Source organism: Gopherus flavomarginatus, chromosome 1 (assembly GCF_025201925.1).
Source record: "Gopherus flavomarginatus isolate rGopFla2 chromosome 1, rGopFla2.mat.asm, whole genome shotgun sequence".
NCBI lineage: Eukaryota > Metazoa > Chordata > Testudines > Testudinidae > Gopherus > Gopherus flavomarginatus.
Genome location: NC_066617.1, coordinates 257404559 through 257420010, shown reverse-complemented (window position 1 = coordinate 257420010; position 15452 = coordinate 257404559). Strand labels below are relative to the sequence as shown.

The window sequence follows — 15452 nt, the reverse complement described above, 5'->3', positions numbered from 1 at the left end:
TGTCTCCGAACCTCCCCCTCGCCCCTAGCAGCAGCAGAGTTTGAGTGTGGAAGGGGGCAAGGGGTTGGGGCACGGTACAGCGTGAGGCAGGCTCTGAGCGGCGCTTACCCGGGATGCTCCCCGGAAGTGGTAACATCCCCCTCGCTCAGGTCCTAGGCAGAGGTGTGGCCAGGCAGCTCTGTGCTGCCTCCGTCTGCAGGCACCATTCCCGCAGCTCCCACCAGCTGCTACGGAGGTCACGAAAGTCACAGAATCTGTGACTTCCGTGACCTCCGTGACAAACTCGCAGCTTTAATTAACGTTATAGCATAGGATACTAACAAAAGAGAGTTCTTGCTAGTGACTTGCCTATTCTTGCCTATTTCTTTGATGAACCATGTTTAGATGATAAAGAAAAATCTCAGATACTAGCGTTAATGATACGCAGTAAAATATTTCATATTGAAAGCAAGGCTGTCTTTTACCTCTTTCAAATTCACTTTCCGTGTAATCAATGCCTTTGAAATTTTGCCTCCCATGATTTGTCTACACTGTATGCAGCAACAGATACTCAGGACCTGCTGCTCTTATGTATACAATAACATGTTTTGAGGATACATTATGGTCCTCTTGTAATTTGGATCATACAAAAAAGGGAGAGAATCTTTAAAATGTAGTTAAAATAAAAATCAGATTCTCATTCTTTAGAGGATAGGATACTTTCCTGCTCTCTTACACGCATTTACCAGTAATAAAGCTCCCCAAAACACAATACTGATCTCCAAAAGATGTGAAAATATCATAATTATGGACAGTATCTGTCACATACTATTTATAGTGATAGTCCATTATTTCCAAGATTGAGTTGTGAGACTACAGAAATTACAGAAGTCCATGAAATGGATCACTTAAGGATTTCAGTAAAAAACATAGCTGTTACACTCTGCTTTTCATCACCAATAGAGAAAAATTTAACTGTATCTTTAACCCATCCAGTGCTGCATTAGTTTCTCAAACTAGTATTCAGTAACTTTAGTTTTACATTGCATAGACAGTTTGATCATTATCCATACATTTAATATCCTGGTCTAGTATATTACTTCTTGAGATTCCAGTGTATGTAGTTGATATGTAAAGCGATATATTCCTGGGGGAATTCTGCACCAAAAAATTAAAAATTCTGCACACAATATTTTAAAATTCTGCAAATGTTGTCAAAATAATGCTACATAATCAAGCCAGTTTCAATTATTTTGGTAATTTATTTCAAAATATCTGTCAGCCAATATGTTTGGAACAATACAGACACACACAAAAATTCCCTCAGGAATAGAGTTTAAGAAACCCCCATGAGAACCCAGTTGCTCTTTCTCTGCCCCCTTCCTCACTCCCTTCCCAGCCCAGCTGGGGGGCCAGACACTCACAACCCCCCTCTCCCCTCTGTCCCCAGCCCACCTTCTGCCCAGGGATCCAGAGGGAGAAACAGCCTGATGCTCTGTGCCAGGCTTGTGTTGAGTTTCCTGTGCACTGCCATCCCTTTCCCTCAGGGCATGCTAGGAACTGCAGCTGCCAGGAACTCTCTAGTTCCCTCTCACCAGTAATGTCTTATATGTGCAAGCTGGGCTCTTCTGAGTCCATTGCTAGCTAGTGGTAGCTAGCAGCACTGCAGCCTATTTCTGTAGGGGAAAGGAAATTCTGCGTGCACAACGTTAATTTCTGAAAATTGTGCAGTGATACAGAATTCCTCGAGTAAGCAATAGTTTGCAGAAAAATATAACATGGATTCCCTTTTTTAGTCCCACTCTATCTGAGAGAAACTAATCTTTGGTTGCTAACACATCACATTTTTTTCCCCAGCTATCAGCCAATAGTGGATTACATAGATGCACAATTTGAGGCCTACCTCCAGGAAGAACTGAAAATTAAACGCTCCTTATACAACTACCATGACACTCGCATCCATGTCTGCCTCTATTTTATTTCACCTACAGGCCATTCCCTTAAAACGCTTGATTTGTTAACCATGAAGAATCTTGACAGCAAGGTAAGATTGTTTGAAACCAGTTTGAATGAATTTGTAAAGATTCCTATTTCTTGCAACATCTTGCCTCTCTTATAATTATTTATGGTCTTGTTAATACTGTAATTTTTTAAAGTAAAGTCAACATATTATGTTGCCAAGAAATGTGTCACTCATTGCTTTTTTTGTTTGGTCATTGAAAGGGATGAGGGAGACTTCTGCATTAGGCAAAGTTGAAAAAACATCTTAAAAAATGAAAAATTCTGTGGCAGATTTCTTTGGACAAAATCTGTCTCTTTGGTGACAGGACCTTTCTACCTTGGATTCCTTCAGTGTCTAATTCACTAAAACAGTATTCCTGGAAGTCAATTGCTTCCATGTAGTCTGATCATAAACTTGGACAGGGGAAGGGTTCCATAAAATTAGCCTCTTCTGCAACTCTCTTGCATTTGGTGTGTTTCCTTTTCTTTTTCTGTAGCTTCTAGCTGGTGACGCTTGCTGCTGTTCTTATTGCATGTATCTCTTGATCCATACCCTGGGGAGATAATGCCTGAGGGATAACACCCCTGCCATCTGGAATAGGCCTGTAATTTGCTCTGGAATTCCTCTCCCTCAAAACCCCCTATTTGTCTCAGCACTGTAGATCCTCTTCAAGATACATCTTATCATTATGATCCATTAGCTAGCTGGCCCTAGCTGTCAATGTAGGCTCACCAGCCTGGGATTCAGAAGATTGTTGTTGTTATTGTTGTTTCTTTGTAATACTGTAATGACTGGAGACACTAATCAGGGTTGGGAGCCCCACTGTGCTAGACGTTACAGACTTTGTAGTGTACAGTCCCTGTACCAAAGAACACTCAGTCTTATTTAAGACAAGATACGAGATGTGGGAGTCTGTCAGCCTAGGATGCTAGCTGACTGAACAACTTGGTCTGGAACTGCTCTGAAGATGTCCAGAAAACTCTGTTGGAAAGCAGATTCGTGTGACTTTCATAAATCCGTCCTTTATGAAACGAAAGTGATTTTTCATTTGAGCAAGACAGACAGTGCCTAATCCTTGCTAGTTTTCTACTCCCTTTGGTGTGAGCTGCCTGCTGCACCTTAAACACTCTGGGCTCACCTTTAGCTCAGTGAGAGTATACCTGCCAATGACTTTGGTATTTCACCCACTGGCACAAGACTCTCGTCATTTTACAGGGGAGACCTTTTTAAAAGGTCTATCTTGAATATTTCCATCTCTTTGGTTTCCATTCCATAATATGATTTAAATGTGGTGCTCGCCTAGTTAATAGAACCACCTTTTCACCTTGCGTTTCACCTAGTGGTAATTGCATCATTTCAGCCTGAGGTATTCAGACACTAGTGGCTGATTCACTGAATATGGTATTTCTTAAGATGGTGTAACAACATGTCCTCCTTAAATTCCTATCAAAGGTGGTTTCTGATTTTAATTTAAACCAAACATTTGATTTACTGGTATTTTTCCTAATGCTCCATTCACTGCAAAGAGGCCAGACCACATTGTTTGGAAGTGAAGAGGATATTTACAATCTGAACAGGACTAAACTGTACAATAAACCACTGGGATTCCTGGTAGCACACAGCAATATTTTTTGGGATTAGCTAGTCTCCACTCAGATTATCCAAGTTAATTAGATCCTGTGTATTTTCTTCCTATGAATTAGTGAGTATTAAAATGATAGGTATTGGAACACATTCATTCAGGTCTAAGGTGACCTCTTCTGCTTATGTCAGGTGTTTCTGTCACTGAAATACGAAATACTGTTACCTGGAATTCAGTCTGTATTTTTTGTACAGAATTACTTCCTGGATTTAGCTTCTAGATTGGATCTTCAGTTTGGTAGAAGAATCCTACAGTCATTGTTCAAGTGAGACCTCTCAATCCCCACTTGAGTTTAAGGACAAATTATTGCTCATCACAGAGTGGATATCAGTATAAGCAATCATACTGGAGATCTGCAGTTACTGTAGTAAGGGAAACAAACAGTTTTTTAAACATTGAATGCTTTCAACTAGCTGGGTTGACTTTTTTTAAAATTGGTATAGTAGAACAAGTTTTGATTCCAAATATTTTTCTTTAGAATATGGGAATATGTAAACAAAGTCAATGCTAACACACCTTTCCTAGTAATAGTGTTTCTTTATATCTGTAAAGCATTTTGAGATAGCTTGTATGAAAGATGATGCACTTTTCCAAGATCTATTATATGATGGATGGTTCACTCCAAGGATTAAATTGGTGATTGAAAGTATTGTCTGATGCCTTTGGAATTCTCTGCCGGCACACCTAAAAATGCTCTAAAATGAATCATCCTGTTGTGTGTTGCTGTAGCTGTGATTTCTTTGCATGTACTATGTATGATGTAGTAGTCTGTCTTGTGAACTATGAAAAGAGATTTGTGTGTTTCAGTAATTAAGCAAGTAATCAATAAAGACAAATGCAAAGTACTCCTCTTAGGAAGGAACAATCAGTTGCACAAAATGGGAAATGACTGTCTAGGAAGGAGTACTGCAGAAAGAGATCTGTGGGTCATACTGGATCACAAGCTAAATATCAGTCAACTGTGTAACACTGTTGGGGAAAAAAAAAGCAAACATCATTCTGGGATGGATTAGCAGGAGTGTTGTAAGCAAGAAGTAATTCTTCCACTCTATTCCATGCTGATTAGGCCTCTGATGGAGTATTGTGTCCATTTCTGAGTGCCACATTTCAAAAAAGATGTGGACAAATTGGAGAAAGTCCAGAGAAGAACAAAAATGATTAAAGGTCTAGAAAACATGATCTGTGAAGGAAGATTTAAAAAATTGGATTTGTTTAGTCTGGAGAAGAGAAGAATGAAGGGGGACATAATAGTTTTCACGCACATAAAAGGTTGTTACAAGGAGGAGGGAGGAAAAATTGTTCTCCTTAACCTCTGAGGATAGGACAAGAAGCAATGGGCTTAAATTGCAGCAAGGATGGTGGACATTAGGAAAAGCTTCATAACTGTCAGGGTGGTTAAGCCCTGAAATAAATTGCCTAGGGAGGTTGTGGAATCTTCATCATTGGAGATTTTTAAAAGCAGATTAGACAAACACCTGTCAGGTATATTCTAGTTAATACTTAGTCATGCCATGCATGCAGGGGCGTGGACTAGATGACCTCTCAAGGGCCCTTCCAGTCCTATGATTCTATGATTATATTTGCAGTTGGTAAGTGGCTTTGAACTTTATATCAACAACATATTTACTGATTTCTTATTTCATTTAGAAATACATACCATTAAAAAAATTTGAATATCAAGTGGATGGAAACTTTTTTTTTTTATTTATTTACTCTTTTTGGCACGGAACCGCTAAAATTCAAGTGTACATGAATTTTCTAGCTGTGTGTACTGATCATAGCATGCAGATTCAGTCATTCGTAATTTGAAGTAAGAAGTACTAATGCGGTATGTTACAAACCAGGTTTTCACTTGTCTTCATATTCAGGTGATTTATCTAATATTTTGAAGAATCAGATATTTTCTTTGTTTTTTCATGCCAGCAGAGCATTTCTGACCAAGCACTTATATGAATTTAGCTTCTGATTCATTAGGGGTACTTTTAAAAATGATAGAAAAACTTAGGTCAAGAAATTGGTGATACTTTTTTATGGCAATTTTATAGACTTCTAAAAAAAAATGTTTGTAAAATATATGTAACCTTCTATGAGTTGGGTGCATATTTCTACCAGTGGTAGCTACAGTGTGAGGGGAGTCACAAGAGTTGAGCAGCCCAACTCACGTTCAGGAAACCTGAAATGAACTGAGAGGAAAAAAATGTGGTTTAAAATTAGTTACATCCAGAATGATTCACCATCACCACACCCTTTGAGACAATTCAGTACACAAATGTATTTTTGCTAAAATATTTACAGGTCACTGTTAAGTTAGAAAAATGACAAGTGGCTTGTTCTCACTTAATGTATTTGAAAGTTTGTCCTTCAGGATGTTCAGAACAGATTTACCATGGGAATAAGGGGCTCATGGAGTTCAGTGTAGCAGAACATATTGCTCCTTAAAATTAAGCAAAGGTTATATATTTGAGGGTTCAGCACAAACACCGTTTTGGAGCCAACTATATGTAGTACACTTAAAATCACCTGATTTTATGTGGCTGATGTAAAAAGGCAAATAAAGTCTTTGGAGTTATGCATGGAGGTAAGGAATGTAATATATCAAAAATACTTTGACATTAGTGTAAGACATTACTGTGACTTACCTGAGTACAATCTAGACCAGCGGTGGGCAACCTGCGGGCCGCGTGCGGCCCATTAGGTTAAGCTGATTACAAGCCATGAGACGTTTTGCAGACGTTGACCGTCCACAGGCATGGCCCCCTGCAGCTCCCAGTGGCCGCAGTTCACCGTTCCCGGCCAATGGGAGCTGCGGGAAGTGATAGTCCGACCCGCCAAAGTCTGAGGAAGAATGTTCCCTGCTCTTTTCTTCTCACATGTTTGAGCTTCCTTTGTTTCTCTTTCTGCTTGATGACTCTGTTTACTGCTTTAATGCAAATTAAGCAGAGTACACATTCCTTTGTTTAGAACAGACCTGATTGCCAACTTCTGGCTGGAACATGTGTTGTTAACACCATACAGTGGAATCTTAAACTTCACATGCAGTGTTGTCTCACATATTTTACTAGGGGATAATAATGACCAGCAAATTGAGTTTTCAAATGATACCTTAGAAAGCATATTTTGTATAAAGATTATTACAATAGTGTGTAGTGTGGAAATGCAGGGGTACATTCTGTCACAATTACTAAAAAAAGGGCTTCATTTGGAACAGCACACTCACCATACAAAAATAGATATTGCAAAGAGAAAACCAGTAGAAGATGATGAAAATTACTTTCATTTGATTTTTTTGAAGTTTTGGTATGATAAGCTAGATACATATTTGGTAGTATAAAACTGTTGCGTTTCATACTTGAGATATAAGACATTAGGGGGGAAAGGAACAAGTTGGTACCAAGAAGCCTACAGTAGAACTTCAGAGTTACGAACACCTCGGGAATGGAGGTTGTAATGCTGAAATGTTTGTAACTCTGAACAAAATGTTATGGTTCTTACAAAAGTTTACAACTGAACATTGAGCTTTGATACTTTACTATGTAGAAGAAAAATGCTGCCATCTTAATTTAAATGAAACAAGCACAGAACCAGTTTCCTTCCCTTGTCAAATCTTTTTTTAACTTTCTCTTTATTTTTTTTTAGTAGTTTACATTTAACATGGTACTGTGCTGTACAGCTTTCTTTTTTTTGTTTTTGTTTTTTTGTCTCTCCTGCCTGAATGCATACTTCCTGGTCCAGATGAGGTGTGTCGTTGACCTGTCAGTTCGTAACTCTGGTGTTCGTAACTCTGAAGTCCTACTTTACATAAGATAACAATTAAGGTAATGCCTTGAAGTTTATCCTTTGTTATTGAAATCCCTGCATTTTGCACCAAACAGTGAGGGCGCTGAAGCCAGAAACCTACAATTGCGGTTAGTTTTGGAAAATTGTGAGCTCTAAGGACAGATTAACTTTTTTGTTTTGCTTTTCATATTTTAAAGAGCCCATCAATCTTTGAGTGCTGGCTATGGCCTGTAAGACATGGAAGTTTCTTACTTAAAGGGTGAATGGAATATGGAACAGTTTCTCAGGGAATATGGGAAACTTAAGGAGTACAGCCTTCAGTTAAACAGTCTTAATTAAATATGGATTGATCTGATGTAACTAAAAATTTTATTCTGTAACATATCTCTGGATGTCCAGAGCCATGCCTTTTAAGGTATCTTTATTGCGATGTATTAATTTGTACCCATGTATGGTTACAAGAAATTTTTTTTTTTGAATAAAGCTACTAAAATTGCAAATAATAGATTTTAGATAATCCTGACAAAAACAAGTGTTTCCTTAGCAGGTAAATTAAGGTCAATATAACTGTATCCTGTTACATGTTTAATGTTGGAGTATTATTGTTTTAGCCTTGGACGCATGTATTTATAATGGTTTAAAGTAGGCCTATTTAACTATTATACCAGTCTGTGCTGGTTGTTTTGTTAGTCTTACAGTTACTTCATCAGCGGTTGTTCTCTACCATACATTATGCAAACAGTTCCTCATTTTTGGGTGGGAGGCATTTTTTGTTGTGCGCATTTGTTTAATACACATGGCAAGCATATTTTAAAAATTGTATAAACAATTTGCTTGTACAAACTACTCACCTAATTTTTTTCATATCACAATGGGATATTTATATGGGCAACAATAGGGAGGGGAGAGAGCAAGTTGTAGAAAGTAAAGATAGATATGTCTGAAATGAATAAAACACCTTTGTCTGGCTTGTCGTTGTCCGTCCTTCCACGAATGCAAGTCAATACCACACCATTCTATTTTGTTGTGAGCATGTTCTTTCCATTTCTGGCCAAAGAGTTTTGTCTCTCCTGGGATGGGATCGACCCAGCGCATTTTCGGTCTGCCCAGCGGTCGCTTGTGGTCTTTGGGGATCCAGTCACTAATACAGGTTGTCCACCTATTGTTTTGCCTGCAGACTACATGACCCATCCATCTTCACTTTGCGTCATACATTGCCTGCACTGCATTGGTCACTACGTCTGTATGCCTTCTCATAGATTCATAGACTGGAAGGGACCTCGAGAGGTCATCGAGTCCAGTCCCCTGCCCTCATGGCAGGACCAAATACTGTCTAGACCATCCCTAATAGACATTTATCTAACCTACTCTTAAATATGTCCAGAGATGGAGATTCCACAACTTCCCTAGGCAATCTATTCCAGTGTTTAACTACCCTGACAGTTAGGAACTTTTTCCTAATGTCCAACCTAAATCTCCCTTGCTGCAGTTTAAGCCCATTGCTTCTTGTTCTATCATTGGAGGCTAAGGTGAACAAGTTTTCTCCCTCTTCCTGAAGACACCCTTTTAGATACCTGAAAACTGCTATCATGTCCCCTCTCAGTCTTCTCTTTTCCAAACTAAACAAACCCAATTCCTTCAGTCTTCCTTCATAGGTCATGTTCTCAAGACCTTTAATCATTCTCGTTGCTCTTCTTTGGACCCTCTCCAATTTCTCCACATCTTTCTTGAAATGCGGTGATCTCCTCATTCAGTGTATGATTACATTCGCCTTTCCATTGCTCTCTGGGTGACAGCAAATGTTTCTTCCTCCACTTTCGTTGTTGACTAGCTTTCTGCTCTGTATATCATTGCTGTCAGAACAGTAGCGTTAAACAGTCTTTCCTTATATTCGTAGGCAGGTTCATCCATTAGAGACATCTTTTTTTTGTTGAAACTTGTTGAAATGAGCCAATGCTGATTATTTAATGCAACTGCATTTAAAAGAAAGTCTCTGACATAAACTGTAACTGCTTATCTCATTCATAAAGCTATAGGGAGAAAATAATCCACCTGGAACATCTCTAATATGACATTTTAGAGCCTAGATTATCAACGTCAGCAGTGTTATATTGCTTTATCTTTACCTAGGAAAGTTGGTAATGTATAGAAGTGATTCACAATCATTTAGGAAGCTTTTGTCTTTTTAGTCTCTTGTTCTGTGTTTGGGGTTGTTTTTTGTGGACAATGTAAAAATACACTATAATCAGTTTATGAATTCCCTGTATTGAGGGATTTCACTGTATGTAGTATATTCAAAGGTAAGAAGTGTGGGTTTGTGTTCCCTGCTTGTCGTGGAGGAAATCTTCAGTCTTCTGTGGAATTGAAAAACAATTTTTGTATATGAGCTTCTGAAAAAGTAGTTTGGACTTTGAAATAGATTTCTCTTACCTTGTCACGTACAAGGTGTGTGCACCATCTGTCCATTACACACATTTTATTTTGGAGGAATTCTTGTTTCAATGGTCATAGGAAGATTAATGTTTGCAAAGATGAAAAGTGCCATCCTAGGTACTAAGTTATGGTGAAAATGTGATAGAATGACGGTAAAAGAAATGTAAAAAGTTCCTAACATTTTCTTTTAGCTAGGGTAATTGTACCTCCATGGAAACAGGTCTTTTAATTTTGTCTTCCTGGGTAGTTGTTCTCATAGACTAAGTCCAGATTTTTTAAGTTTTTATGAGCTTCTTTTTAAGGAGTGTTTTGCTGCTGTTTTTTATTTTTAACCTGGTTCTGCTGTATTATACTGGTGGGTTACTGCTGAGGGCTTGTATGCAAGTCCATCAGTCTAGTTCTTTGTGAACCTGCATTGGGGTATTGCTGATCCCATTGCTCTGTAGCAATCTTCAATGTAGCCTTGTGGGAGATCTCAAGAGGAGTCTCAAAGTTTGATCAACTTCGTGTGTTCGTTTGCTCATCTATGTGCGTGCTCCCCCTTTTGCTGGTTCCTAAAAGCAATAAAAACAATCACTAGTGGGGGAGAAATGAGTATTTGTGTAAACTTGTGAAGTTAAGAAACTGGGAAATGGATCATGCTTTCTCAGGGCTAAATGCTTCTCTGGGCTTCACTGGGAAGTCACGTGCTTTGCAAAAGACAAAATATTTTAGGCTAAAATTCTTTCTAACAGCAGAAACGTGAACACACAGTATAAAAGTAATCAGAGGAATTGAAAGGACAGTTCACAGTACAAAACTACATCTGACTCAACATCTGCTGTTCGCTTTTGTGAAATGTATAACTGTTTGCTTGCTGATATAGGAGAAAGGTGGGTTTTAAAATAAAACAGGACATAATCATTAGAAATATAGTCCAATATGCTGCAGTCCTTTGATATATTTGATATATTTCATTCATCAAACTAGCTAGAGAGATAAAGGGTAACAAGAAAACATTCTACAAATACATTAGAAGCAAGAGGAAGACCAAGGACAGGGTAGGCCCATTACTCAGAGAGAGACAAAAATAATAACAGAAAATGTGGAAATGATAGAGGTGCTTAATGACTTCTTTGTTTCGGTTTTCTCCAAGAAAGTTGGTGGTGATTGGACATCTAACATAGTGAATGCCAGTGAAAAATGAAGTAGGATCAGAAGAGACTAAAATAGGGAAAGAGCAAGTTAAAGATTACTTAGACAAATTAGATACCTACAAGTCACCAGGGCCTGACAAAATGCATTCTAGAATACTCAATGAACTGAGTGAGGAGATATCTGAGCCATTAGTGATTATCTCTGAAAAGTCATGGAAGATGGGAGAGATTCCAAAAGACTGGAAAAGGGCAAATATAGTGCCAGTCTATAAAAATGGAAATAAGGACAACCCAGGGAATTACAGAACAATCAGCTTAATTTCTGTACCTGGAAGGATAATGGAGCAAATTATTAAGCAATCAGTTTGCAAACATCTAGAAGGTAGTAAGGTGATAAGTAACAGTCAGCATGGAGTTGTCAAGAACAAACTGTGTCAAACCAACCTGATACCAAAACAAGGTAACAAGCCTTGTGCATGGGGTGAAGTGGTAGAGGTGGCATATCTTGACTTTAGTAAAGCTTTTCATACTGTCTCGCATGACCATCTCATAAACAAACTAGGGAAATGCAACCTAGATGGAGCTACTATAAGGTGGGTGCAGAACTGGTTAGAAAACAGTTCCCAGAGAATAGTTATTAGTTCACAGTCATGCTGGAAGGGTGGAACAAGTGGGGTCCTGCAGTTCTGTTCTGGGTCCAGTTCTGTTCAATATCTTCATCAATAATTTAGATAATGGCATAGAGAGTATATTATAAAGTTTGCAGCTGATACCAAGCTGGGAGGGGTTGCAAGTGCTTTGGAGGGTAGGATTAAAATTCAAAATGATCTGGACAAACTGGAGAAAAGGTCTGAAGTAAATAGGATGAAATTCAATAAGGACAAATGTAAAGTACTCCACTTAGGAAGGAACAATCAGTTACACACATACAAAATGGGAAATGACTGCCTAGAAAGGAGTACTGTGGAAAGGGATCTGCGGGTCATAGTGGACCACAAGCCAGATATGAGTCAACAGTGTAACGCTGTTGCAGAAAAAGCGAACATCATTCTGGGATGTATTAGCAGGAGTGTTGTAAGCAAGACATGAGAAGTAATTCTTCTGCTCTACTCCGCGCTGATTAGGCCTCAACTGTAATACTGAAATAATCTGGTCGCCACATTTCAGGAACATTGTGGACAAATTGAAGAAAGTCAAGAGAAGAGCGACAAAAATGATTAAGGGTTTAGAAAACATGGTCTCTGAGGGAAGATTGAAAAAAATGGATTTGTTTAATATGGAAAAGCGAAGATCTTAACACCACTGACCCACTCAGCCCGCTGCTGGTCTGGGGTTCTGTTCACCTAGGCCAGCAGTGGGCTGAGTGGGGCCTGCGGCCGGTACACCAGCTGGGAAGGGTCTGGCAGCCAGAACCCCAGACCGGCAGCGGGCTGTGTGGGGCTGGTGGCCGGGACCCCAGACCGGCAGTGGGCTGAGCGGCTCAGCCCACTGCTGCTCAGGGGCTCCATCCTCCGGCTCCTGCTAGCTGGGATCCCGGCTGCCGGACCCGCTGAGCCCAGTGCCGGTCTGGAGTCCCAGCCCTGCCCACATACAGTGGGTACCTACCTTCTCCCTGGTTCTGGCCTATTCTCTTCCTCTCTCTGCACTGAGCTGAGAGTTGGAGTGGACCAAGCACAGGGCTGGGGGTGAAGGGTCTGGCCAGGAGCTAGAATGAAGGAGGGGGCTCAGGGTTGGGGCAGGAGGTTTGGATGTGGGGGCACTTACCTGGACAGCTCCCATGTGTTGTGAGGGGTGCAGGTGGGAATGTGAATGGGGGTGCAGGGGCTCCCGTTTGGTGCTCAGGGTGGAGGTGGGGATGTGCATGGGATATGGGGGGAGGATGTGTGGGGTGAAAGAGTCAGGGCAGAGGACTGGGGGCATGTGAGGGGGGTGCAGGTGTCAGGGTAGGGGGGCTGGGTTTTTGTGGGGGTGCCAGTCAGGGCTGGGGTCATGGGGAGGGTGAAGGAGTCAACAGAGGGCTGGGTGGTACAGGGCACAGGGCAGGGGGGGGGCATGGCTCAGGACAGAGGGCTGGGTGTGTGTGGGGGGCTCAGGGCTCAGGGCAGAGGACTGGGTGACTGTCCCCCCCAGAACCCCCAACCGCCCTGCTCCTCCCAACTACCCTCTCCTGGGACCCCACCCCCTGTCTAAGCCTCCCTGCCTCTTATCCCCTGACTACCCCCCTAGGACCTTACCCCCTACCTGTCCCCTGACTGCCCCTACCCTTATCCACACCCTCACACCCAGACAGACCCCCTGGACTCCCATGCCTATCTAACCGCTCTCCGCCCCGACAGGATCCCCAAAACTCTGGACCCATACAACCCCCCCGCTCCCTGCCTGCCCCAACCCCTCTCCACACCCCTTCCTCCCGACAGTCCCCCCAGAACTCCTGACTCATCCAGTGCCCCCAGCTCCTTGTCCTCTGACCACCCCCTCCAGAGACCCCTCCCACACCCTAACTGCTCCCCGAGGACCCTCTTTGCTCCCTGTCCACTGACTGCCCTGATTCTTATCCACCCCCCAAACAGACCCCGGGACTCCCATGCCCCATCCAACCCCCCCTGCTCCCTGACTGCCCCCTCCAGATACCTCTGCCCCTAACCACCCCCCAGTATTCCAACCCTCCATCCAACCCACCCTGCTCCCTGTCCCTTGACTGCCCCCACCCCTTACTCAACCCCCTCGGCCCTGGAGCCGGCCCCCTTACCATGAGGCTCCTCGCTCATCCGGAGCCCTGCTGCCGCCCCTGTGCCCGCAGCCCTGCTCCGCCCCACCCCTCAGAGTGCTGTGCGCGCGGCAGCAGGGCTCCGGATGAGCGGGGAGCATCTTTCCCTCCCCACGGAGCCAAACGCTGCCCCGCGGGAGTGCCTAGCCCTATCCTCCAGAGCGCTGCGCGCGCAGCAGCAGGGCTCTAGGGGAAGGCAGGGAAGACGGGAGAGGGGGCAGCGGCTTGCTGCGCTCGGGCCGGCACTCTGACCCGGGACCATGGACCCCGCAGCTTGCCGCATTGGCAGGATTTTTAATGGCACGCGGAGTCCCAGCAGGCAGCCGCGTGCCATAAAAAATTGTCTCGAGTGCCATCGGTTGCCGACCCTGGTCTAGATAATACTTAGTTCTGCCCTGAGGCAGGAGTTGGACTAGATGACCCCTCAAGATTCCTTCCAGTCCTATGATTCTATGATTATTGAACATATTTAGCTATTCTGTGGTTAGCTCTCTCTACTGCTAAGTATTGTGGTCCCTTCAAACCCTCATAGGTCTTGCTGAGTAGGGTTTAAGACAACTCTAGGTTGGAAGAAGTGACTTGTCTCATAGAAAGAATACTTTATAGTTAGCAAGGCCAGGATAGGGAACCAGTTATGGAGTGGTTCTGGCTTAATTGTCAGACCAAATGCCCACCAAACTGCTTAACTACATCCACTGCCACAATGTGAAAGATACCTGCTACTCTTACATTATGAATTAATGTTTGCAGTGGTAGTGTAGCTGTGTTGGTCCCAGGATATGTGGGTGTCAAGATGGGTGAGGTAATACTTTTTATTGGACCAACTTTTGTTGGTGAAAGAGACAAGCTTTGGAGCTCCACAGAGCTCTTCAGGTCACAGAACTTGAAAGCTTGTCCCTTTCATCAACAGAAATTAGTTCAATACAAAATATTACCTCACCCACCCTGTCTCTCTCATTATAAATTAATGGCCTTCAGAAGCTATACCTGCTGTGTTTTTTAAAAAGTGTGTGTGTGTAAGTAAATTATATGCAGCTGTTAGCCACACTTATTAGGTGGCCCTACACTTCCCATTATAAAACTGTTTTAAGATGCTTTTACCTTTGCCAGACTTTAACGATGTGGGCTGAAATTTTGCATGGTGGGCATCTGCTTCAGGGTGTGTGTGTGTGTGAGTAAGAGAGAGAAAACATTAGCCACAATGGGTCAGCTGGTTCTGAGAACGAGGCCAAGGAAAATTACATTTTGTGCATGTTAAAAATACTGACAACCTTTTCTTTGAGCATCTCTAGCATCCCTATGCTTTGGAGCAGGCACGGCTGGCTTTAGGCTGATTCGCCCAATTCCCCAGAATCGGACCCTATGTCTAAGAGAGCCCCGCGCCTTAGGTGCCTTTTTAATTTTTATTTTTTTTTTACTCACCTGGCAGTGGTCCGCTCTGGGGGTCTTTGGTGGCATTTTGGCAGCGGGGGGTCCTTCGGTGCCGTGGAAAACCCGGAGCGGACCCCCTGCCGCCGAAGTGCAGCCGAAGCCCTGGACCACCGCCGGATATTTGAATCGGGCCCTGCAATTACTAAAGCTGATCCTGGGAGCAAGGACTTGAAATTTAGCATGGGGTTGGTTTTTGTATCAAAAATTTGCTTTTTGTTTTCCTTGTGAAAATCTGCCCAAATTTAGCCAAGTGATAAAGCTTTGAAAAAGTATAGTTTACAAATG

General features: G+C 42.2%; 1 protein-coding gene across 5 annotated transcripts in view; it reads left to right on the top strand.

Moving 5' to 3' along the window:
* SEPTIN10 (septin 10) overlaps positions 1–15452 on the top strand; it is a 52773-nt gene that overhangs the window by 8018 nt on the left and 29303 nt on the right. For all 5 annotated transcript variants that reach the window (XM_050922342.1, XM_050922321.1, XM_050922332.1 and 2 more), the window contains exon 4: positions 1837–2023. In XM_050922342.1, coding sequence (XP_050778299.1) covers positions 1837–2023 — 187 coding nt within the window. The remainder of the gene's footprint in view (positions 1–1836; positions 2024–15452) is intronic.